Source organism: Typopeltis vanoorti, chromosome 21, assembly GCF_054136105.1.
Source record: "Typopeltis vanoorti isolate ZY-2024b chromosome 21, IOZ_Tvanoo_1.0, whole genome shotgun sequence".
NCBI classification, from domain to species: domain Eukaryota; kingdom Metazoa; phylum Arthropoda; class Arachnida; order Uropygi; family Thelyphonidae; genus Typopeltis; species Typopeltis vanoorti.
Genome location: NC_143569.1, coordinates 26,221,291 through 26,248,396, shown reverse-complemented (window position 1 = coordinate 26,248,396; position 27,106 = coordinate 26,221,291). Strand labels below are relative to the sequence as shown.

Below are 27,106 nucleotides of genomic sequence, written 5' to 3'. Positions count from 1 at the left end.
CGTGTCGTGTGTGAGGCTGTTCAATAATAGCCAATAAACGTATCAAGACTTTTAACTATCTTATGAGCATAAATAATTTAAACATCAAGGTCTCTGAAGACCAATACTTTTTTTTTTAATATTTGTAGTGGTATACATAATTTACTTAATTTGATTATTTTTTAGATAACTTCCGGTCTGCTGAAAACGCGTCTCTAAACGCGTTTTCTTTTTCAGTATTGTTGCTTATCTGTATCGATCCATATAAAGAAGTGATCCGGATAACTAGCTGATTGTTATGAGTGGAGCACGCAGATAACTTTGTGCGCGTTTAGCCTGAGAAATAAATTTTCACTTGTATTTCTCGTGCATGATTATAACTGAACAACGCAACACGCGAAGAAAAGCGGATGCATAGGCGAGCAGTGGCTAAATATTTCCTGTACTCTATACAATGCAATAGAAATGGATACTGAAGGCCATAATATATACTATGTGTGTGTGTGTGTGTGTGTGTGTGTGTGAGAGAGAGAGAGAGAGAGAGAAATCATATATTCAAAAATATCGTGCACTGATATCAAAGATCCATTATGTTTATTCAGTTTTCTAATATAATTTTCCATTTTCTAAGAAAAAAAATGAACAGTTGCATGCTAGTAAACATAGTAATGTTCATTCTAAATATTTATGACTCATAAACAAAACTTTTTTATATATTAGTAGAAGTGATATTTCATAAAATATTATTTCCGGTAAAAATCTTTGCTGGGGAGGATTTTTTTTTCTGGTGGCGCCAAAAAAACATTGTTTGGGCTGCCAGAAGAGATATTTATTGGAACCTTTGTATTTTTTGCGAAAAGATCTTTTCGTATTTTTATTTTTTAGTTTATTTCTTGCTTCTTTTCTTTTCATTTTTAACTGTAACTGTGACACAGCACAAATTAAACATGTCGGATTTTGTTTTTGTTCAAATCTTGAACGAACAAACAAAAAAGGAACTTTTCTAATGGAGGTTCTCTTTGAAGTTTTTTTTTTTGTCCCATCGAAACATTTGTTGCTCTGCGAATTAATCAAAACATGCCGCTTCCAGAGAAACATAACATTTTATTTGTTTTGTTTTGATATTTAACACCGCATCTACGGAATATTTAATATCACAGAGTGCTTAATGCAGAAATAGAACAGTTTTTGAGCTTCATCTCACATCTCATTTGAGCTTCAAGGAAGAGATCGAATTTCTTGCTAGCTGCATGAAAGTCGTATAGGTAATGATACGTAACGCGCATATCTGCATTAGAAATGAGCTGCATCACTGGAAAATTGTTAACATTTTTTTTGTTTTATTAAGAAAGATCTGGGGAAATAATTAAACCCAGCTTGTCTAAAATAGAAGGATATTACATTTTATTTGTTTTGTTTATTTTTTATTTAGTGCAGAGATCAACTCTCTCTAAACAGAGTTGATTGCATACTTTTGAAGCATGAATCTCCGACGTGTAGTATTTCTAAATATTTTTGATACCCGAAAGAGGAATCCATGAGCCTCCGTTGCTAGCTGCAGTCGGTATAGATGAATCCCTTCGGTCGGAAAGACCTGGGTTCGATTCTCGTCCATGATGTGAGGAACCTTTATCTAGTTTCTTTCGACGAAAGGTGAGTTAGTCGGTCTCATACGGAAATAGGGGGGTTTCGCCCCAGAACAAGCAAACCGTCCAGTGATGAATGGAGCAAGGGGTGACGCAGCATTTCATCCAATCAATGGATGGATGAGATTAATCCTTATATTAGGGAAAACATCCCATCAGAGATTTGCTATGATCCATGAGTCCATGGATCATAGCAAATCTCTGAATCCCCTGTGGTACTGTATTCATTTTACTCACCTGATTTCAAAGCATTGGGATATGCCAGTGAACACGAAACAAAGGTTGAAGGTCATTCCTAAATAGGCTAATTGCATATGCATTTAAACGGTAGAGGTTCACTAGAATCACCGCATGAGCTCAGGAGAAAAGTATACTTCAATGGAGATGATTCTCATTAACTTCATTTAATAACTGTATGACTACATCTTTCGTAAATATTCAAAATATGCAATGAAGTATTTAAGGCTATGATATCAATGTATTAGGTTTTTGTTTCCGGTTTGCTTGAGGATTTGTGAGGGGGGATAACCCACCACTTCCATATGACACCGTCTAACTGACCGAATAATACGATATCCCAATGACACAACGTATCATAACTAGCAAAACTAATATCAAGCGTAATGTTAGTTTAGTACATTTAAGCTGGCTGACGCCAATAACGATGTGTCAACAGCAAGTTATCGTTTCCAAAAAAGTGCGCTAACCAAAGAAAGAAATGAACAAATAAGATTACACAAACTATCTCTATTAGACAATTTTTGAAATCGCAAATTAGATATACAAAATATGATTCGCCTTTTATGAATGGTACAACTGGTTCGGAAAGTTTTACTTAAAAAAACTGCTCATTCTCATTTGAAATTAGTATTTGAAAATTTAATTCAGATGCAACTAACTGTCCTTCACAAGCCTTGATTCATTCTCACAGAAAAATGTTTTAGCAGGGAACTTGAGATACGAATATATAAATAAATTACTGTCAAAAGTTCTAGATTTTAATTTAATAAAATGCATTATTATCTTATTCTAATTGTTGTGTGTGTGTGTGTGTGTGTGTGTTGGAACAGATTTCCACATTTTTCTAAATCTCTACGGTTAATCTTGGATATCTTCTAAATATAAGATATCCAAGTTTATTTTTCTGATGCATAGTTTGCAGTAAAAACAAACTGCGAATATGTTTACAAGTGTTACCCAAGTGATTACTTTGACTCTGTGTATGTGTGTGTGTGTGTGTGTGTGTGTGTGTGTATTGCAAGTTAAATTTAAGTAAATATTATTCAAATAACGTAAGATGTCTTCGTATTCATCTTGTAGGATAAAAGCTATCAACCATAAATTCACTTAATTATGAGAAAAAAAAAAAGCAACATCAACCCATCACGTGAATTATTTCTTTGTTTTCAATCTTGTTATTTTGCACGACAATGTTTGCGAAAGATTACAGAGTGATACCAGATCTTCATACTTAAACCTTTGTTTATTTATAACAAGGGAATTTCCTATAAAAATGCTTGCATAGAAGCGACTGTAATTTTCTTCTTTAAGCTAAAACGAAAGAAAAATCTAGAGTAGAAAGAAAATATCAACGAAAGTGATCTAAGAGAGATTTCTCCATAGCAACTGAACAAGAAAGCAAAAGATCCATCTACCAATGACCAGCAGTGAAATGTGGGACCTAAGAGTAAAAAAAAAAAAAAAAAATGAAGGCAAAGACAGTAATCGCAACCGAAACATCAGACAAAACACCAAGCACTTTTAGCTCCGGAAGTCCCACATGGTTCCGTTGTCATAGTAACCAAAATCAAACAGTACCAGGATGATCGAATGGTTGTCTCGTTTCTCCCTTAGAACTGCACATTTTCGTGTACTGTCGAGATTTCTAGAGAAAACATTGTCGGGATGATAGCGTTTTTGACTTTTGCATGTACCCGAGTTATTTGTCAAAGTGGGAAGCTTACAGATACCGCTGATAGTTTGGGAGGTACTTTAATTAAGTTTGTATAACAGTTCCTGTGTTTTCTTTCCGAATTTTATTTTTTCGATTGTCCTAATGATTTTGAAGCCACCAACAGCATAACGTAAAAAAAAAAAAAAAAAAAAATGAAATGTGCAACGAGAATGTGTCTCAAAAAGAAAACGGCTCGCCAAAACAGAGTATCATATGACAATGACGCTGGAAGATTGTAAGGTTTAGATTTAATTCAACGTGTGGCTGTTATGACGCTATAATCCTAGAACTTAATACAGAAAAAGGGACTCACCTCAACAGTAAAATCACGGAACCCGCATTGGAATGTCAAGAAGTAAAACTTAAAAATATAAGAAAATATAAGTCCTTTGCTGAAGTAGGCAACCAAAATTCGCAATTGACCTTGAAAAGCTTTAAGATGACCCTTATGCTGGAGGTCTCTTACCTGTTTTTGAGATTCATTGATCAAATACTCAGAATTTTTGTCTCCCTTATAAAATTCACGTGTGGCATATAATGACAAATATATACTTTGCTTAAATTATAGATTTATGTTTCCTTCTCTCTTCCAGCATAAAATCTGAACAAAAATACCAATGACGTGTAAGTGAAAAAAAGATGCTCAGAGTTGTCTGTGAATCTACCAAAATTTTAAATGCATTGAAAAGTTTTCTCCTCTTGGATTTCCTTTTCGGTGCATTTTCAAAAGATGGTAAAACTTTTAAACACAAACCACATCCTTCCGCACTGTGGCTTGGCAGACTTGCACTACGTTGAGAATGCGTGTCGCCTGGTTGGTGACACCCTTTTTGTTTCACTTCGCCACCTTCATCGTATACACAACGGAAGACAATGTTTTGTTGGTCCGGTAATCGATATATACATCCGTTACTTTCAGGAAAAATCGTCAATTTTAAGTTGGCTCGCGAACTGTGTCTGGAAAGAATGTTTCCATTAAATGGAAGGTGTTCTGTGCGATTAAAACTATCTAGCGGCACAATGCCGATGTGTTCGTTTAATTTTGCCATCTTCAGCTTCAAGTGAGTTGTCATTTTGACGTATCCACTCCTAATGATTACTAAGTTTTCTTTTCTTTCTCTTTTACTTTATTTTCTTCAATGCTTCGTTTTGCATGCATTTTTTTTCATCAAATAACCCTTTCTCCTCTTATTGAAACTGGACACATTTATCTTTTGAATAGCACAGTAAAACCCTAATAAAATATTAACCTAATAATACTTAAAATCAACCTCATTTTTAAAACGCTCGATTTTTAACATAACCTCATTTTCAACACCTTCGATTCTTAACACAACAACCACCTCGTTTTATATGCAATAAGTAGATGAAATTTAATACATTCGGAATTTTAAACAATGATATATCAATTGGAGTCAATTCTTAGCCGGTTCATTTGATTGCCAAAAATAATTTGAAATCAACCACTAAAATATATAACTAAAACGCTTCAATTTGGCATAAATAAGATGTTAAAATGGAGAACATTATGGTTCCAACTATATTTTATAGCCAAGTAGAGAAATAAAGTAACTTAAAAAATTTAACAGAGAGTTACCTAGTTAGTTACGTGAAACCTAATTTAAGCGATTAATTAAAAATATCCAATACGGGCTTCTGGGCATAGCTCGGGCATTTCAAATGCATGTTCTCATATGTTCTCTGGTAAATTTCGAAATCTTTTAAGTTTTTTCTATTTGACTATAAAATATGGATGGATCCATAATATTTTCTATTTTAATATCGAATTAAACTGAACTGAATTATTACTTATATGGCTTTATGTGGGCATATTATAAAACGATTTGCTGTAGACTTCAGCTTATTAATGAAAAATAGATTGATGTTAATTGTTCTATTCATGTATTAAATATTCCTGTAATTATTGCAGGACTATAATTAAATAAATTTTCAAAGTAAGTATACATCTGGTTTATCGTTATCAGTTATTTCGTTATGTGAATCACTTTTATTTTGTTAGTTGTACTCTACCGTTATAAATTTCAAAGTTTCTGGAACTGCAATAAAAGTAGAATAAAACTTTTATCGATACTCAGTGCTCTACCTGAAACATTTCGCGCAAGGCATCGCGAGGTTCGTGATTGCCATAGTAACATCTTCGCTTGTGCAAGCTTATTACGAAGAACACAACAATAGAGAAATCGCGTATCATCAATGGCATTTCGTATAATAAGAATCTAGGTAAAGTTGGTGGATTAAATTGACCAATATGAACTAAAATCAAATTTGATTACTAAAGTTTAGTGAGTATTCCCAATACAAAAGCGTTCTCAATAAAAATAAATAATTAAATAAAATGAAATACGTCCAGCGATTCCAGAGAAGAAAATGGCTGAAAGACATGATATTAAATGCTGCAAAATTACAAAATTAGGACGGACGTATACACGTAAAGAGAGAGAGAGAGAGAGTTGGTAATAATTTCATGTGGGTAAAAAAAAAAATCCCGTGAGTAAAAAAAAAAAAAAAAAAAAAAACATAGCAAGTAAAAAGAGATTAAATAGGCAGCAAGATCGTTAATTTGCATTTTCAACAAGTTTGGGTTTTAAGTATATTTAGCCATCTGACCTTAGCTTGCCTAAAATAAATTATGGAAGATTTCTCTAACGTTGCAAGACATAATCGCATAGAATAATAAAGCATCGTTTGGGATAATATGATAACAATAATTTCGAAGCAAATTAACTAATTAATTAGCAAATTAACCCATTCTATTTTTTAGTTATTCACAAAGATTACGTGCCTCAAGTGTACGATGAGTTTGTGATCAGGGGGAACACAGCAGTTCTTCGATGTAATGTGCCAACATCTGTTCGAGATTACATAGTTGTGGATTCATGGACTCGAAATGATGGTATAATATTGAGAAATTCTCATCACATTCCAGAAAACAAAGGTAAGTTTGATCAAGTGAGGTATTCTTTCAAAATTAAAAATCATATATTCAAAAATTGTCAAATTAAAAAGAATTTTAAAATATTCAAAAAGAAATTAACTTACAAAATTAATACTGAAATTAAAACTGGTACCTCTTTATAAAAAAAGAAATAATTTTATTTTTTCTTTTATTTATCAAATCACTTTTTTTCCTTATAAAAATGGGAAAGAAAATTTTAGAAAGAGAAATCTATAAAATTCTAAAAAAAATTCAAATAAAATTCTGATTACAATTACTAATTAAAATAAACTAAGATAATAAAAAGGAAGCATTATATATAGAACTATAATCTAATCAATCTATTTTTATCGCCGTAACAATCGAAATACAAAATCGAAGCAGTGAGTCATTGTGCTATAACAATATCGTCCTAGAACTCCTCATTATCTTTTGGCCAACTACGTCATGCTCTTTGATAGCTTCTTTACTATTATTATTGTTGTTTGATCTTTTTTGTTTTGTAAAATAATTTTTAGTGTTGAAAAGACTAAATTGAGTGTTACATTTCTTGCGCATGGAATTTGTCTCTATTTCTTTTAAGTTAATCAAATTCCTTCAAGACACATCCACAGAATTTATACAGAAAATATTCAGCTCGGTGTTTTATTCCGATGCAAGACAGTCGGATAATTCAGCTGCCTAAGAATAACATTTTCTTCTCATGTCGACTCCACTAACCTATAATTAGGTTACGTTGACGACTACACTAAATGTGACACCAACAGGGAGAGATGGAGAAAAATCCCTTAATATAAGATGCCATAAATACAGTTTCCGAAGCGGATCTAAAGTAATTTGTTACAGTCAGCTCAAAAATGTCAGCATCCCAGCATCATTAAACATATCGCCTCCTACTGTAAAAATTAAAAAAAGAAAAGAAAAAAACTTCCCTGCATCACTGTACATTAATTATAGGACACCTTTTTGAAGGAGAAATTGTGAAGACTGCAAGATTTATAATTCTTCTTACCGAAGCGTTATACCGTTGCAGAAAGGTGAAACAGTAATTGCTGTAGAATACAAAGAGCAATGAAATTAGTGACCTATAAATCTGGCCAGAAGTTTAAAGCCTTCGTAAACCTTTTCTGAGTCATAAAGCTGCCTAAATTCTCTTCTCATTCGTATGCATATTTGATTGAAATGCATACAGCAGAATACGTCGCTACACAGTGAGCATAGCTAAAGTTAAAGATCCTGTGCACAAAAGAGAATATTTCTGCCTTTATAATATTTTAAGAGACATGATAATGCATACTGAATTATTCTAAATTTTCTTATCCTAACTTATAATAGATATTTGTCATAAAAGAGTAAATGGAGTTATACCTCAAATAAATAATATGAATATTTTCATGGTAAGTAGAAAAATATAAATTATTTCAAATCATTTGTGATACTTTAAATATGAGAAGCCATTTTAGTTCAGTTATGTGTAAACCCTGCTGAAAAGATTGTTATGAATTAGGTAAAAATCTTTTAACCTTAAAAATTAAATAAATATTTAAGCTCCGATATAAATGTAAAATGATATTAAATACGTAAAAATTAATGAAAGAACCACAAGACTGTATTGATTAGTAATCAAGAAGTAAGATGCAAAATGAAAGCAATCCTTAAGAATTTAATGCTATTTAAACAATATTTTTATATAGAGGTATGCTGAATGCTGAAATACTAGTAAGTTGGCCACTATGTATTGGCCATTTTTCATTGGATGGCAATGGGATTAATAGTCTGCTGTGTGTCCTAAGGCTAGTTTGTTTGGATGAAAACCTGAAATAAACTGTGATAGAAAGCAAATAAATATAATCGTTGAGTCCTAATTATCAATAATAAAATATATCTTATGAATTACATGCTATCATTCATAATTATTGTTTCTATAATTAGTAACTGTTCGATTTTTTAAGGTACAGCGTACACTGTTCTTCGCTCAGGTGAACTTATCATTCACGAAATCAACGATAAGCGACATCGATATAATTATCGCTGTCATACCCGTAATACGTTGTCTGGAAATATTATCGTGAGCCCAACATCCGGCAAAATTATTGTAACAGGTAAGTTTCTTTCATTTTCGTGTACAAGAAAAAAATGTAATATTACCTTCCCAATTGGGATATGCAAATGCCCTTTCCATTTCGAGTTTTATTATATTAACGATATTAAAATTTATTTTTGGAATGGGAAGTTTAATTCATAATTATAAGTTAATTCCCCAAATAATTTTCAAATAAAATAAAATCTTATAAAATATTATTTTTAAGAGTATGTTATATAAAAAAATAACAAGTTCTCTGATAAAAATGAAAAATATGGCTAAAATAAAAATTCGCTGACTTACTGGAGTGAGGTGAAAAATTCGTTTAACATTAAGTGCATTAGTAACTATTTTCCATAAATGACTTTCTTTTTACTAATTATGGAGACTAATGTATTGTAGTATTATTTGAATTAAAAAATGCTGCATCAATTCGTAATCCCCCCCCTCCTTTTCTATTCACACAATTTACGTTAACACATAAAACGGCAAGTTGAAAAACCCCATCAAAGTCCCCTCAGACAGCCCTCTTTTATAATCGACTAAATGATTACTCATGCAGGCGCAAACTTTCTTGTCCATTAAATTTTTACATTGACGAAAGATAATCCTTTGATGCAACTAACGCACCATCATTAAACTTTTACATCAGGAATATTAATGTGTCCATATTCTTGTCAGCACTTTTTATTCGTTTTAATACCGTACCTCCCCCACATATACTGAGCAGAGAAGTAAAAGAGATCTATTCTTGGAGAAATATATCGATTCACCTAACGCCTCTAGCTAAAAATCCATTTTTCATACGTTTCAGTGAAATGTTAGAGCTCTAAATAGTAGACTTTAAATGTCACTGAATATAAGTTGAATTTCCATCAAATGATTTCGATTGAAATTTATTATAGCATTTGCCCAGCTACATTGTTACAATCGCGATTTTAAAAGAATATTCGTTTCAGGTATATTGAAAGGGTCAATACTGTGTCTCTTGAAGCGTGTTCCTTGCTAAGTTGGAACTTCTCCTTCGGAAGGAGAAGTTTCAACTGGACTGCCTTCTTCAGTTTAGTAGTCTCACTCTGAAAAATAGATTTAAGGACTAATTGTAGTTACATTCAAAACTACAACAGCTTAAGCAGTAGTTTGACTTCTATTGGTTTAAATTCTAACGCTGAACTTATGTAAAATGCTATTGTTTCTAAGGCAGTTCTGTAATTCAGTTTTCTCTGATTTACAGCATCTGCTTCATTTCGAAGGCACCATTTGTCTATCAGCAAATTTTACCCTTTACGTCTACAGATTTTTTTTGATAAAAAAACAAAGCAAAGAAAAATGCAATTTAAAATATTGGCGAACGTGTCAAAGTGTTGACATTTTAAAGACCACCAAATAGTCTTCCAATTGCTGTCACCAACCTGGAATCTTATTTCTTCACTATAAAAGAAAACATATCACCAAAGCACTGACCCCAGCAGGGATAGTTATAATCAAGTTCATTGCATCATCATTCTTGATCCCTCGGAGAATGGATCGCTTCTAAAAACTCACAATAGCAACTCCTTATATTTAGGTCATCGTATAAATGATGCCTTAGATGGCTTATATAAAATCTTTGTGGACTATTTTTAAGAAACTCACGCTTATCCCGGTTGAGATGCAGAGGCACATGTCACTTTTCGTCATCCGAGTGAACGGCACGGAATCCTTCGAAGCAGAAAAAAGATGTTATTTTTCTTGGTTGTCTGCGTTTTTCTGTTTAAAGGAAAATTAACCAGAATTTTAATTTTTCTTTTATCACATTTTCTAGAATTTTACCGTACTCTGTTTATTTAAAACTAAGACCCTATGAATATTTTAGAAATACACTACCTTACCAAAAAGATAGTTGAAGCTAAAGACACTAGAACTATGGATACATATTCTTCCCAAATCTTAAGATTCTTATTTGTTTTTTTTTATTTGTAACCTACAGGGGAGTGTTAAATTATAGCAATAAGCTTTGGATTTAAAGTGTTTTGTTCTGTTTTCTGTCGTTTGTGTTTCTTAGGGGGGGGGGGAAGAAAAAATATTTTTAAATTCACCGCACACAGGTCATGTTGTAAAAGCTGTATCATATTGGCAGTTTGTTTGAACAAAACGATTAAATGAATGCAAAATGAAGAACTGTATGATGGTATCGTGATAAACATATCATTCTACTGTTCAAAAATGCTTAATCTGTGATGTGTCCTGAAATATAGACTTTGCAAAACAAAACTGAGCAATCATTTGCGAGTATTTTTCGTGTAGCAAAGCTATTCATATAGACAAATATTGATGCCTTAAATGTAGTACAAACTAAGTTATCCATTAAAATGACGGATGATTTACTTTTTACTATTAAGCCATCATTATAATGTTCTATGATTAAATGTTATAGAATAAATATTCGATTTTTGGTTTTGAAATGCAATCTGTGATTTCCTTTTTTAATATTTTAGTATCTCATCACCTATTTATATCTCTATTAGCATGAATATAAAATCGATTCTCGCTATAGCAAACTCACGGAGGGGGTACAATTTTTTTCTAGTGATTTTTATCATTACTAGCCCTCTATTGAATTTTAGAGGGCTAGTAATTTTAGTTTTCGATGTTTGTTACAGTTGCTATAGTGAAAGATGACTGTATCCATGTGGACAAGCAAAATATAAGTATATTATACTTGTTTTTAACAAAATGGATTACTTCTAATTAGATGGCAGTAGTAGATGATTAGTTGTTTTGGATTTATGGGCCAAGAAAACTAATGCTATGAGGCTCGTGTATATGTCTGTAAATAGTGGGTGTTGTTCTGACTGGTTTGCCAGATGAAAAACCCGAATTTCCGGGACAACTTTTATCAAGGATAAAGGTTCTCCCGGAACATTTGTATTTTAAAACCAAAAGTTCAGGTACGAGTCGAAAGCATGAGTTTTTCTATCAAAGAGAATCAATACATCATGAATGATCCACTCCTTCACGAAGATGCTCTTCTATTTTTTCAACACCAATGTATACGGTTTCATGCGTATCTTTATTTTATATATGTGAAATTCAAGTAATATGTTATATGGCAGTCTCAATAGTTCCATCGATTACCGCAAGAGAGCAGCATTGTACTGTCAATAATTGAGTGAGATGTTTCTAAATACAAGGTTATTTAACGATGGTATTGTATAAGAACGGCATACACAAATGGAATGTTGGATGTGGTTGAATCAACCAAAAAAATAAAAATAAAAATCTGACGCATTAAGGTGAGCAAAATGAATTCAAAGCGCCTTTAGGCGCATGCAATTAAGCAAATAACTAAAGTAAATAAAAGTATGTTTACCATATTGATAAAATAATCTGATTTATTCAGGAAAAAAATCCTTAGTTTTTGAGAACATTCCTCAAGTTTCTATCAGAAAGGTTCAACAAATTATATTTAAAAAAAAAAAAGCTTTGATTGGAGGAGTTCAAAATGTATCAACAATCGCACGTTTTTATCCGATATTTATAAATAAGTAGTGCGCATGTCTGTTAAACTGAAAGGTGAGCACATGATTCCTTCTCCTGAACGTGGTGCGTGTGTATGTGTGTGTTGCTCTACCTGAGATATTCTGTTACTTAATAGAATTCTTAGACTATATACATTTTTCTAAAGATAAGCATCAAGGTATATCTTCTAACATGGCATAAAAGTAAAAGGTGAGGAATTAGCAAGCTTTAAGCATTTATAATATGAGATATATAATATAATTTCATCGGAGAAGTTTTAAAATAAAATAAAATAAATTAAATATTACATTAATCAAGTGGATATTAAATCCAGCATTATTTTATTTCAAAGCCGAATGTAGAAACTATGAAAATTTCGTACGAAATTTGATCAGAGAGCTTACTGGAATACATTCGGCATTAGCGATTTATCCTAGCACGAATCTTATAGAAAACACGATCGCTTGCCCAAGCGTCCATATATTCCTTTCTATTGGTTCATTTTGATAACGTTTCACTGGCCTCACAGATGTTTCGAACTGGTTCGTACCCCTCAGAGACCAAAACTATCGTTCGGTACTAAGGAACTCGAAGTGTCGGAGAGGTGTATTTTTCGTAAGCGAACTCTCGGTCGGTGCCAAAAGTATTTAGTAAATTAAAGATTAATTATGAAGTACGATTTCTAAACCCAAATGACATTCCTATCTGAAAACTCGTGACCTTTAACATCTCTATTTTTTTTTTTTTTATGAAAATCCTGGTTTTGCCATTCTCTTACTTACCCCCCCCCTCCCAATTCAAGTGGTGTTTTTTTTAAAAAAATTAGACTCCTCAAATACTCTCTTGTTAGTTATCTAAATCCTGATTTTCCAAAATAAACCAAAATACTTGCATCAACATCACTGTTTTTTTTTTCAATTATACTTGAAACAAAAAAGCACCGACAAAATAAGAAAATATTTTCTCGTAAATCATTCTACTTACTAAATTATTTTTCGTCGACATTAATAATCAACTTTAAATTATCTTTGGAATTTCTTCTTTAACATTAAGAATATTATAGTTACAAGACAGATATTTGAAAGTGTTGCTTCTGTATGACATTTCAGTTTCTCGAGATACTAGGAAAACATTGTTTTCTAAGTATATTTAAACAAAATTATATCAAATTAATTTTTGTTTAGAAACGTTATGAAACGCATGATGCTATTAGCTTGAAAATGGAAAGGAAAAATCCTCAGATTCGTCTCGTCACCTGACAAGTTTCCGTACGCCAGCTTACAAATACTGCGTTGTTAAAATTGCTGAACTTTGAAAATGAAACAAATGAGCAAATTTACAAACCTCTGAAAGAAGGCTACACGACGTGAACTGAATTTTGACCAAGCGAAGGACGCTGTTTCGAAGATAGCCAAAAATAACATTACATTTCTGTTACTTGGAGTATCCGCATTTTCACATTAATATAATAACGTGCATAGTCCTTGTTTCTACTAGTGTTCGATAAGAGTGTTTTCACAAAACAGACTAAATCACTGATTGGCTCTTGGACGAAAGTATTTTCTCAGTAATGTAGCATAACTAACTTTGTTGCCAATATTCATCTATTGAAGTATTTTACATGGTAGAATTGTATGTCGGGTGAGATTTCTAAGGATGGGATAAACATTATACGAGAGATTTTTGTGTAATGTTTATCTTGTAGTGGAAGGGCAATTAGAAACAATTCGTCGCCCTCTGTAAGACCATTGCTTTGCTTTTATTTGAGGTCTGAAGTGATCTTTTATTTGAGGTCTCTAGAGATCAATCATGGAATAAAGTTCCATGATTGATCTCTAGAGCGGGAATTATCTGGACTATATAATCCTTAGAACACCCACGGTACTAAATGCATAGTAGGTTTACAAACTTTCGTGGTTGGGATTCAGATTAAAAAGTAAAACATTCCAATAAATATGGCGATAATAAAATGCTTTCAGCAAATGAAAACCTTGTTTAAGACACTTGAAGATTAATTAGGAATAACTTTGGCAAAACACCTTTTATAACCATAGCGTCGACCTAACTTAAAAGTCTCTTAATATTGTTTATTTTTAAATTCAAAACTCATTTCGTTTCGTGGAAATGTCTACCAAACATAAGACGTTCATTTTTATTGAGTTTGAGGAATGCTGAATGTTTAATGAGTGGCAAACAAGTTATAGAAAGAGGAATTTGGCAAAAACGAACAATATCCGACAAATAAATAAAAATTCTAATTTTGTTTTTGTATTTGCTTATTTAATGTTATTGCTGGTGGCGCTAATTAGTTCTGAATATATTATTTGTTTCTGTCAATTTATATGAGCGCCAAACAGAAGAGGAGATATTTCAGTCCATCCCATAACGCTAATATAAAACAGCGTTATATATGTTTCGTGGATAATTTGAATTTCTAAAATATTTATGTGCATTTTCAATATAGATATATTGAAATATATCAAGAATAGATCAAGCTTCTACTCTTCATCCGCAGGAGGCTGTGCGTGTTCAAATTCCACCGAAGACATGAGTGTGTGAACGTCTTTATGTGAGGAACAAATGCCGTTTACACAAGTCCACAAATTTTCATTGGCAAGATTTTCAATGGAAAAAAAAAAAAATCCATTCACATGTCTACCGGCATTGTTGACCAAGTGGACAGCCATATTCAGTAACTCTGTAACCATAACAGGCTATGCATTCAAATTTGTAAATGTCTTTGTTTCATTAGCTAGTATGAAGCCATCATTACACTAATAATAAAAGTCCTGAATTGGCTTGAAAATGCACGATGTTACCTCTAGTACAGAGTTTCTAAATTAACCTTTTGCCCACGATGGAACTAATGAGCGTTAGTTTTACAATCCTCAATGGGTTCAGAAAAAGCTGTCCTTATATAAAATCAGTAGTTTCAGATAATCAACACACTTCCTTGACTGCTGCCACTCGTTTTGAATTCACATCTTTGCTATTTATTTAATGACAGTTTTAGAATTATGTGTTGTTAACAAACTTTGACCAACGAGAAGCAATTTCTAAAAGCTCTGCCTCCCGACGATTCTATTTAATTAAAATGCTTTTCAGACATCTTTCATGCATAATGTTGACAATGCTACTAAACGCAGTGACCTCGATGACCGCTATTGTAAAAATGTGTACGCACCACTTTCATTAGGTGAGTAAGAGAGTACAAAATCCGAATACATTGTGTAGCTAATTGAAAACCCCAAGAATTTAAACAGTTAAATGAGATTTGAGAGGGCTTGTGAATAATTGCTAATTACACCAGTAACTGTTAGAGCGGGATTCAATTGTTGAATGTTAATTGTCGGTCCAAACATTAGCAACTCATTAAGTGGCTGAAAACCTGGTTAATCTTTCTGACAAACTCCTCAAATAACTTAATTGACTTCGGAACTTTGTTTATGTAATAACTAGCTGAGGAACATGCACGCCAGTGGTGTTAGAGCGTTCAGAATTTTTCTTCCACAGGTTAAAAGATCACGTGGTATGACATGAAAAGTACCTTCTATTTAGTGGCACTTCGACTGATAAACTATGTGCGGATATGAAGTGTGGCAATCGATTCGACCTTAACATAATAACATTACATTAATTCCATTATAAGGGTACGATATTTACATACCACCATTGCATGTCAAGGGACGGATCTTGAATGTTCGCAAACACCAACTAAAAAACCCAGCCCACTGTCATATTTGAACAAAGGCAGACTCAATCGATAAGGAAAACCGAACTAGGTCATTGTTTTTCAATCTGAAAGCTGTGTAAACCAAGGGTGTGTTTTTGAAAGACAAAGAATTATTTATTTACTTAGTGGGTACTAAACGTTTTCTAGGAAACAATGCGCTCGTGCAGGTCGATTATATTCCAATAAAGTTTTTCTAGCCTTTATCTACAAATATACGCTTCTATAGTTTCGAAATATACACAAGGGTTTAAATTTACAAGAACAAACTAAAATACTTATAAAGCAAGTCTTTCATTACGTTTCAACAACTATCAGTAGAAAACAGCGCCGCCTAACAAAAAAAAAAAAAAAAAAAAAAAAAAAAAAAAAAAATCTGACAGAATAAAATCCGATTTTAAAATCTTTTTTTTTTTTTTTTTTTTGGTTCGCATAATTGTGATTCGTCGTCATATTTCCCATTTTTTCCCATTTTTCTTAACTTCTTAAATTTGTATGCATGTTTGACGAAATATGTTCTATTATGATGTCATAATGCAGAATTCAACGGGTACTACGAATAGGATGTTGCGTTGAGTAATTATGACGTCACATCCGATCTCATGTCTCCTCGGTAAATTAGATTCAACTTGTCATGTTTGTTTCAAAGGATCAAAAAACAAAATAAAAGTTTAAAATTACTATTTTTTGTTCGGGGGGGGGGGATTAAATAAAAGCGACAAGGTTGGACTTTCGATTTTAAAGCAGAACAAACTGTTGGTTTGCAATACCAACTATGATCATTTCCAAGGCTGTTGGTAACAAAGTGTACACACACTTTGAGATTTTCAAGCGCAAGTATTGAAGTGACGCTACCAAACCTTTGTGATACGATTAAATTCTCTCAAATAACTAACCAGTCGAGTAATCGAAACTTCAGACAGATGGGCAAAACACATGTCAAAACACATTCGCCCGAATAAAATCTGTCTAAAACAAATATCCTCAGAACCACTTAGCGCATCGTCGCAAGACGGCGTCAAAAGTTGTCGCTTTGAAATAAAGGACCACAAAAGATTATCTATGATTAACTAATTAAATTTCGTACACGTCAGAGGCGAAGATACTTAAGATAATGGCGGACAGCGGCTGTTAATACTTGACGAATTTTATACGATCGTGGTCTGTTCGGATGTAATCTTTTAAACCTCCTTTAATTACGTATGTGTCGTTCATATTGAATTTCCATCTCTCTATCTTGCATTAATGAAAGAAGGCCACTACAAGCTCTTCAACAACAAAAAAAAACGTCTCTCTGTCAGACGCCATTACAGATCACAGAGTTTGTATACAAATGAGAAAGACAAAGCGCTACCAATGAAACAAACAAGTCTGCTCTTGTTTGCTTTCATTTCGTGTATGGCTTTGGAGATTTGCTTGTTTTGAAGTCTTGATGCGTGTATCTAGAGAGAGGGAGAGACAGAGAGAGAGAGAGAGAGGGAAACTATAATTATGCACCTTCTTATCCTTAATTACTCTGGCGTTTTCGATTTTCTGAATGCTATATGGCACTTGGGATACCTTTAATGTTCCCACAAAGCATTCTGGAAGCTTCGCATTTACCTTCTACTTCATTGTTTTACGTTTTCCTAAACACGGAGTCTTAAATGATGTCTTAGCATTTCCTTGATGCTTGTGTGAGCGTCTACGTTAGGATAAACAGTTTTCAGCTTCGAGTAGTAAACACAAAATGGGCATTGTTTAAACTGTAATTACTCGTATACGTAATTAGTTTGTCTATTCGTTATACCACTCTTGTCGTATAAGTTGATCCTTTTATATTTTTGTCATTAACAAATTCAAAGCAAATATTTTTGAATTTCAATCAGGAGGGGTATACGGCATATAATCAAGTAATAACGACTTGCTTTTAATTTCATTACTGTTAAGATGCATCCAACATACGATCCGACTTAGCAAATGCATCCTTTATATTCACAAACTAAATTACCAAATGAGAAGCGTCCCAAACATTAATCAAAGTACATAAAACAAAAGCAACTTAGATATTTTCTTCCATTTTATTGTATTTATTTGTTGGTTGAGCGGAGAAGAAAGTCTTGTAAAATCCCTTGAGGAAAGAACATAGAATAACATGAATCGACTTGAACTTTTATTGCCGAAAAGTTTCTAAAACTCTTCTAAAACATACAAATCTAAAATACTTATAATATATTATATGGCGATTAACTCAGGAAAATTAATGTTAACTTTAAGCGTAATATATGAAATAAAACAGGTATACAAAGGGAAAACCTTTCTGTAATATGGATCTGTAATGCCATTATAGTACATTGCATTACAGAACCACTTAGCGCATCGATACCGTCTTGCGTCGATGCGCTAAGCGGTTTTGAGGATATTTGTTTTAGACAGATTTTATTCGGGTGAATGTTTTGACACGTGTTTTGCTGATCTGTCTGAAGTTTCGATGCTATATTCGACTGGTTAGTTATTTGAGAGTATTTAATCTTATCGCATAGGTTTGGTAACGTCATTTCCATACTTAAGCAAATGCTAATATTGATCGTTTCTATAGAATACGTCATACAAGGAGGTTCTAAATTACATTAGTCATTAGTATCAGACGTTGCCCGTGCAAAATACTGCCAACTTGCGGTACGTTTCGAAATGAACAAACTAATACGCCAATAAACGTATGTATCGGATATTTTATAAACTCTTTCACCGTGGTTGATGTTCATTATCTGGGATATTTTAACGTGCTCACTACAATTTCATGAATATTTAGACAACACATTTCCGTTTTCTCTTAGACAACGTTAAACGTGTAAGATAATTCCATAGTGACTCCCTCTTCTGATGCGAATTTTAGCAGGCACACCGTATATTTAAAACCCGTCATCTGGATCTCTGGCTGTCATCATCTACCGTCACAACTCTGTCCATGTCTTCCTCGAACATCCGTGGATTTCATGTCACAGATAATATTAAGTTCTTCTATTGGGATAGGAAAGGGGAGGAGAGGGCTGATAACCTGTGACCACCATATCCGACAGATTTAATTGCCAGGTAACAAAGGGAGTGGATAATGAAGATGGAATCTGTACGATAGATTGCACGCATAGGACATAGCACTGCATACATCGAACCGTATCTCTACTTTAGGGAGTTCTAGTATCTATATACAGATCCAGTATGCATCAACTAACAGAACCCTGTAGGTAATTAACAGTTGAGGATTTCGATGCGAGTGCATTTTCATTAGATACAGAGAAAGAGAGTGCATGGGAATGCGAGTTTAGGATGTGAAAATTATTCACTTATTTATATTAATGTATATTATTTAGCAAGAGCCTGATAATAAATATATCGGAAAGAACTGAAAATAAATATTTAAAGGAGATGAGAGAGAGAGAGAGAGAGAGAGAGAGAGAGAGAGAGGAGATGAGATGAGTTTTTAAATATGGAAATGGGATGAAAGTAGAGAAAAACGAGTAAAAAAACAAAAGATTTACAAGATTGAAAGAGATAAATGAAGAAAGAAAACTGCGAGTGCCATCTGGCAAAGCATTATAAGGTGATTTAAATCAATCAGAATAAAACTTCGTCTATCCAAAAGTCATTACCTACTGTCAAAGAATGTTTTTCAAGACAGCTGTCTACATTTCATATATGAAAATTTTTATTATGATGCACTTTTATGCTTTAAATTTACAACTTAGAATTTTAATTTTCAATTGAAAATTCCTGCTTTGTGTTTGACTGTTTCGGATGATCATATGACATCTTTTCCGATTTTTAATGAGTAGCTAAAAATTAAAAAATAATAATTCACTCCTCTTGAATGATCGAAATGATTGAAAATTACCGAATTATAATCCCTCAACCAATTTCTATTTTCGAAATGAAACAGTCAATATGCATTGCCGATGCGTTTATTACCACCACCGGAGTATTCTCCATTTTTAGTTTTTGTACTTCTCAAAAGAAGACCAAAGAAGCAGCCTTCCAACTACAAATAACAAAGAAAAAGTCCTCTGGGAGATTCTAAAACGCTCTAGACACAATACTGAAATAAGAAGAAAAGTCCGCACTATCCCGTAACTCTCTTGAAAAGATGCCGAGGTTCTGTGACAGCAAAACTTTTTAAAAAAAAAAAAGAAACAATGCAGACACAAGCAATAGCGACATATGTTATGAAGACTAATGTTTTCTCGCACCGTAAGCTTGACTGAATGTTTTGATTGTCGCTGTGAAAGAGCGTTAAATACAGGAACAATGGCTTCCAACATTTGTCAAATTCTTGACACCACTGCAGTGGGCATAAGAGTGTTTTGAGTCACAAGGCGTAAACTTTAAAAAGAAAGACTTAACACTTTTGCATTTGAAGTCGGCGAGTCCCATCTCATTAAAAACACATAATGATATTTGGTAAGGTAGTCGGTTTTTCTTCATTCATCAGGATGACGAAAATATATTCAAAAGACGTACACAAAACCAGTTTTCAAATAGTAATATTTTTGAAAAACTGTAACTGTATATTATTTGTGCTTTATTAATGTTTAAAATGTTTTTTTAAACAAGTACCGCAATTCTGCATTGGATATTATTATTAAAAATTATTATTATTATTATTATTCTGTACTGCCATAATATTGTTTCTGTATCATTTAATAGATGACTTACACAGAAATAAAATAACGTCAATAAAAGAAAATTAAATTAAAGATGTATAACATGTTTTAAAGGATTATAAATTCGTATAAGATTGTTTAAGGAATAGTTAGTACTCTTTAATTTTTTATAATTTTCTATTTAAGTAATTTATCTACGCAATTATGAAATCTCTGCAGACATCAGTCAACTCATGTCATAACTCTTTGACATTAAGGTTTTTATCCTCTTAAGATTTCTGCCTGTCTCTGATGAGCACCAACAGTTCGAAACAGCTGTCAGGCAAGTGAAACATAAATGCACTAAAAGGCGAATATAAGGGCTCGTGGCCTGAGTTCATGCCCTTTAGTTAGTTCAAACCATGGCAACTCCTACGAAGGTTATATTCTCATAAGCTGTCAGAAAGGTTTTAAATTTGGCTATAAATATATTATTATTATTATTATTAAGAGAGACCTCCAGGGAGTCAGAGACTCTTCGAGGGAGGCCACATACCACACACACACACACACACACACATACACACACACCAGCTACAGCTATCATACTTATTCTTGAATTCATTCTCACTGCTTGCACTCACAACATCCAATAGCAATCCACTCCAATCACGCACCACCCTCTGAGAGAAAAATCTAGCCCTCACACCCTTCTTGGCGGCCTTCATTCTCAGCTTTCAAGGATGCCCTCTCTTCCTTTCCCCACCCTCCATAAATTGAAAAATTCCATCAATTGAAATCCTGTATGCCCCTTTCAGAAATTTGTAAGTCTCAATCATATCACCCCTCTTTCTCCTGTTTGTTAGTGTCTGCAGTCTACAAATTCTCAATCTGTCTTCATCATCAGTATTCACAATCCTGGTAAACACTCTCTGATAAACGTTTGCGCTCTCTCCACTATATCAGCATCACAACGGAAACCAACAGACCAGACCCGCGCATAATAGTACAAGTGAGATCTTATCAAGGCCTCATTAAAGATGTCATTTTGAATTTAAGGATGTGATTTTGCCTCTTTACAAAAGGCAAAATGACATCCTTATCTTTACATGTGAATGTTCGTTTCAGCATTGCAATTATCACTACTAACTCTCCAAGGTCCCTAGCCTCATCAGTTTCCTCTAGCATAATCTCACCAATATAATACAACATTGGATATCTAATGTTGTAAAGATAAAAAAAATCATGCTGAAATGAATGACTTTACATTTACTGAGATTGAACTGACATCCATTTTCCCATGCTCACAATTCCAGCCTATTGAAATCATTCTGCTACTGCCTATCACCAGCATTCCTGATTACCTTACCTATCTTTGCATGATGAGCAAAGATAGGTAAGGTAATGAGCAAAGATTGGGAAGGATTTGTCGTTTGTCAAATCCTTCCCAATATCATTAATGTACAGATTGAATAACGGTGGAACAAGCACTGTTCCTTGTGATACACAACTTGTTGCCTTAAATCCTGCAGATTCGTATCCCCCTGTGTGTGTGTGTATATACCTTCCGTATTATATATATATATATATATATATATATATATATATATATATATATATATATATATATATATATATATATATATATATATATATATTTGAAAGAAAGCACTTCTCTATTTGACTGATAATGCAAATGCTTTTGACTAATTTGCTGTCATGCTCTCACTCATTAGTTGATAAATAAATGATTATTGTTAATTAATGTTATCGTCAAAACAAAAATATGTATATAATATTTTGAAGAAACTAGCAAATGTCTCCTAATCTTCCATTAATTTTATATGCTTTTTTATGATTATAACGAAATAGTTTTATGTATTATTTTCATTTCTGTCTTTTAGAATCCCATGCTACAACACTGCCTAGAATTACCTTCAGCCAATCTGGATTAAAAGGAGAAGAAGAAAGTGCAGTATTCATACCATGTGTAGCTCAAGGTTACCCTCCACCGAATTACATGTGAGTGGATTATTTGACTGCCAAATATAATCTTCTCTGCCATATGAAAACACTATAGAACTATTATTAATTTTTTTATCTTACTGAGAGTTCTTCATCTTTTTTTTTGTAAGTTAACTTCTTTTTTTTATTAATTTGTACCTCTGGTATACTTATAAAAGGTTGATGCAGTATCGAAGATCCATCAGAATCATTATATTTGCTAATGTACTGGCATTGCCTACTTATATTGTTATGTTACTATTTTAATCAATTGAATTATACGGTGTCAGTTCAAAACGTGTCTGGAATGATGGGATTGCACAAAGAATAAGAGACTTTGAAGATTAGAAGTTTAATCTCCTTAATGAGAAAGCTTGCGCTGACAGAATTACACGTTGACGGGAATGATGTCCTTTTTTTACTCGGTTTGAAAAGAAAAAAAAAAAAGGAAAACAAAGTCTACTAATCTACGGATCTGCTATTTAGCGAAGTTTCGCCTTTGTATAACGTTTTTGTACATTAGCAAATGGCGAGAATTTCTTAAAGAAATCAGTTAACCTGACTTGTTTAAGGTTCATACTTAAATTTCAAAAAAAAAAAACACTTTTAATATCGCTTATAATTAAATCATTCTATCCTACGTTGTATTTGTCCTACGTTGCACTGAGTTAAATTTTCGACCCTATTAATTTATCCCTTACTGCAACTCTTATAACGATGCCTACAAAGATGCTAAAGAAATGTATGATTTTATTTTAAATTATTTTGCATAATTAAACCTAAAGAAGTCAGGGAAGTGCTTTGCAAGTTGTAGCACAGCGAGATGAACGGATAGTTCGGTACAAATTTCCTCCTCCCAAAAAATAAACAAATAAATCAACAGAAGTTGAAATGAGCACCTGCACTCGTGATATTATGTATATATATTTTTTTTTCCATATTGCATTTGCACGTGCAGAATTGTTATTTTAATGTTGGTGTAATAGTGTTGCTATTTTGATTGCCTTACTGTTTGTGAGTGCATTACAGTTCGTATATTAATTTTTCTGCACGTGTACTAAAGAAAGGACGATGAATATCTAAAATCTGAAAAATGAAATGGCGTTTACAATAATTAATTAAACATTGTACATAAATACTTTTATCTGTCATGCAGGTAGTTTTTCGTTTACTGAAAATTTAAAAAAAAGGCATTAACCCCCACACACACACTATCCCCATTCAAAATTCTTTTTTAAGTCCTAATGAGAAAAAGCACAGGTTGGTGTTTTCATATTTATAAAAACAGAACAATTTCGTTGAATTCGTTACAATAAAAATGTCTTTGTAATGAAGTTTGCAAAATGTACACTTGCTTGTTGGTGCGTGGGATGTTATTTATTGGCGCAAAAATCCTTTCAAATAATGAGATTATTACATTTCGTCTTCTCTAAGCTGATGATTTAATATTTGGAGTTAAAGATGTGGCGAATAAGTGAATTTTTAGTGTGGATATTAATTTAAACCTTCATATTCATTATCCTCCCAATATGACTTTTGTATATTGATTAACTCGTGTTAATAAAGTGCTTGGAAAATTTATACTTCAATATTTCAAAAATACTGATTGAATGCTTGCAATAAATGAAAGAAACCACAAAATACGTGGTTGAGTAAAGATGCATATATATTGCATATTAAATGACACATCAATAACATCGCCGTTGTTCATATTTCTAAGCCCAAACGGTCATGCGTTAGCTTTCTCAAACGTTAATCTGCAAAAATACAAATATTACTTGTCGAAATACGGCACCATTCCACACAAATTTCATTTCAAAATGTCGAAAATTAATCGTCGCATTTGTTGCTTTTATTTCTATCTAGATTTCAAACTCACTTCACGTTCGCACTGGTGCGTGAATGAGCACAAATATGGGCGGAAATTTTTATGTAAATTATACGCTACATCTTCTTTTTTGCGCGCCCTCTCTCTCGTAGTAAATGAAACACGTTTATCACTATCAACAGCTTGTAATTTTTCATGTTTAAAAGTTCATTTTAAATTTTCGCTTTCTTTTCACGTTCTGTGGCTGAATTCAGATAAAAAAAACTCTTCTTATAATTATAACTGTATCCACATTTACCACTTTATAATTAACTTCAGTTAAGATAAATATAAAACATCTCGGAAAATTTTAAAAATGGACGAACAAATTTATACATTTAAAAATGCAATTCCTAAAGTCCTAAAAAAGACTGGCTAGAAGCAAAAATGCTTTTCATATTCCCCGTTATCTGAAGAGTACAGTGTGGGTGTTATTGAGCTATATAAAGCTCTGATGATGGCAGGAGGGTATAACAGCAATAGCCGAGCCTCAGTTAGAACTTCATTAGCTACAGCATTGCCATCCATTACCCTCCAAGGGTATTGGATTGAATGAATCAATCACCGCATTTCACGGTATGTGTAAGTAAAGGTGATATCTCAAAAATATCGGACGATCTCTAGGCCACTCATTCGTGGGCGAAAGACCGTCCAAATCTCAGCGTTGGTTCTACTCAGTGAAACTCGAGTACCGAGCAGAACCGCTCATTCCGAAGAAAATAATTCACCGTTCACCGGCACGTACCCCTCAGCGGGCCGCGACGGAGAACACTTTCCCCGGTAACTCAAAGTGCTCCCTTAGGTCAAAACCTAAGAGAGCGAACTCATTTACCCAGGATAACAGCAACAGCCGAACCTCAGTTAAACTTCATTGGTTCAGCATTGCCATCCGTTACCCTATATATGGGCATCTCATATAAAATCAATCACCGCATTTCACGGTCGATTGATTCATCATTCGGTCCTCCTGCAAGGATGCAATTCAATTGACAATTGACAATTGACATTTATGTCTTTAAGGGTGAAGCAAGATGCTTTTCATATTCCCCGCTATCTGTCGTGGTTACAGTGAGGGTAAAATTTACGAGCAGTTTGCTCGCCCTGAATGGGCATGGAGATTATGCATCGTTATAGGAGGCTAATATAGTTTTTGGTCTTCTATATTTGAATATGTCCGTTGGCTCATATGCTGCAGCTTGTTGAATCAAATCATTGGGGTGTGTGGACGTCTTTAGAAAAAACTTGGAAGCTAAGGATTGTAGATAAGAGAGAATATATGGAATATTTGTGTCTCTATGGAGCTGGCTGTTTCTAACATACCACGGGGCGTTCAGAATCATTCTCAAGCACTTGTTCTGCACACGCTGAATCTTGATAATGTTAGCGTTAGAGGTGTGGCTCCAGGCTGGAGAGGCATAGGTGATTATGGGACGAATCGTCATCTGGTAAAGTTGCAATTTGATTCTGTTGCTGAGCTTGCTATTTCTATTAATTAGCGGGTAAATCTGAGCTATGGCTTTAGATGCTTTTGCACATGCAGACTTGATATGTTGGTTGAAAGATAGCTTTTTGTCGAGAATTACACCCAGGTAATTTGTTTCTGTCTGCCAGGGAATTTTAGTATTGAATAGTAACACATCTCCTGCAGGAGACATTGGCCTTTTTGAGAAAAGAACCGCTGAGCTTTTCAGGGGGTTGACTTCCAATCTCCACCTAGAGAACCAACCCTCCAGCTTTAGAATGTTTTCTTGAAGCTTTCTAGTAACGAAGTGGGGTCTGAGGGATCTGGTTAGTATTGCCGTATCGTCCGCATACAGCGCTAAAATGGAAGTCATCGGATTGTGAGGGATGTCTGACATGTATACAGAAAACAGCAATGGAGCCAGTAGAGATCCCTGTGGCACTCCAGCAAAGATATGGCGCTGGGACGATATAGAACCGTTAATTTTAACTTGCATTGATCTATTCTGAAGATATGAACGAATTAGATGAAAGGATGCAATTCATGATACCCGTTATTACTTCAATATTTTTTATATAAAAATCAAAATGGTATTGCACCATATTTCTTTTTACTTTTTTAATTGCTTTCAACCAAATATTAAATTTACATTTTTTGAGAAATTATTTAATTTTACAATTAAAATTATATATAAAACAAGCAGAAAAATTTTAAGAAATGTACGAACAAAATTGTACATTTAAGAATGCAATTCCTTATAAGGACTGGCTTAAAGGGGCGAAGCAAGAATGCTTTTCATCTTCCCCGTTATCTGTAGAGGACAGTGTAGGGATAAGGTGTTGAGCTATTAAAGCTCTGATCATGGCAGGAGGGTAACAGCAATAGCTGAGCCTCAGTTAAAACTTCATTAGCTACAGCATTGCCATCCATTACCCTCCAAGAGTATTGGATTGAATGCACCACCCCTAAGAATGCAATTGACAATTGACAATTGACATTTATGTCTTTAGGGGTGAAGCAAGATGCTTTTCATATTCCCCGCTATCTGTCGTGGTTACAGTGAGGGTAAAATTTACGAGCAGTTTGCTCGCCCTGAATGGGCATGGAGATTATGTATCGCTATAGGAGGCTAATATAGTTTTTGGTCTTCTATATTTGAATATGTCCGTTGGATCGTATGCTGCAGCTTGTTGAACCAAATCGTTGGGATGTGTGGACGTCTTTAGAAAAAATTTGGAAGCTAAGGATTGTAGATAAGAGAGAATATAGGGAATATTTGTGTCTCTGTGGAGTTGGCTGTTTCTAACA

At 33.5% G+C, this 27,106-nt stretch overlaps 1 protein-coding gene across 3 annotated transcripts in view; it reads left to right on the top strand.

The window, feature by feature from the left end:
* The window catches only part of LOC150094684 (cell adhesion molecule Dscam1-like), a 260,850-nt gene that overhangs the window by 135,226 nt on the left and 98,518 nt on the right, over window positions 1–27,106 (top strand). For all 3 annotated transcript variants that reach the window (XM_090411283.1, XM_090411282.1, XM_090411281.1), the window contains exons 3-5: window positions 6,362–6,535; window positions 8,488–8,637; window positions 22,370–22,487. In XM_090411283.1, coding sequence (XP_090267409.1) covers window positions 6,362–6,535; window positions 8,488–8,637; window positions 22,370–22,487 — 442 coding nt within the window. The remainder of the gene's footprint in view (window positions 1–6,361; window positions 6,536–8,487; window positions 8,638–22,369; window positions 22,488–27,106) is intronic.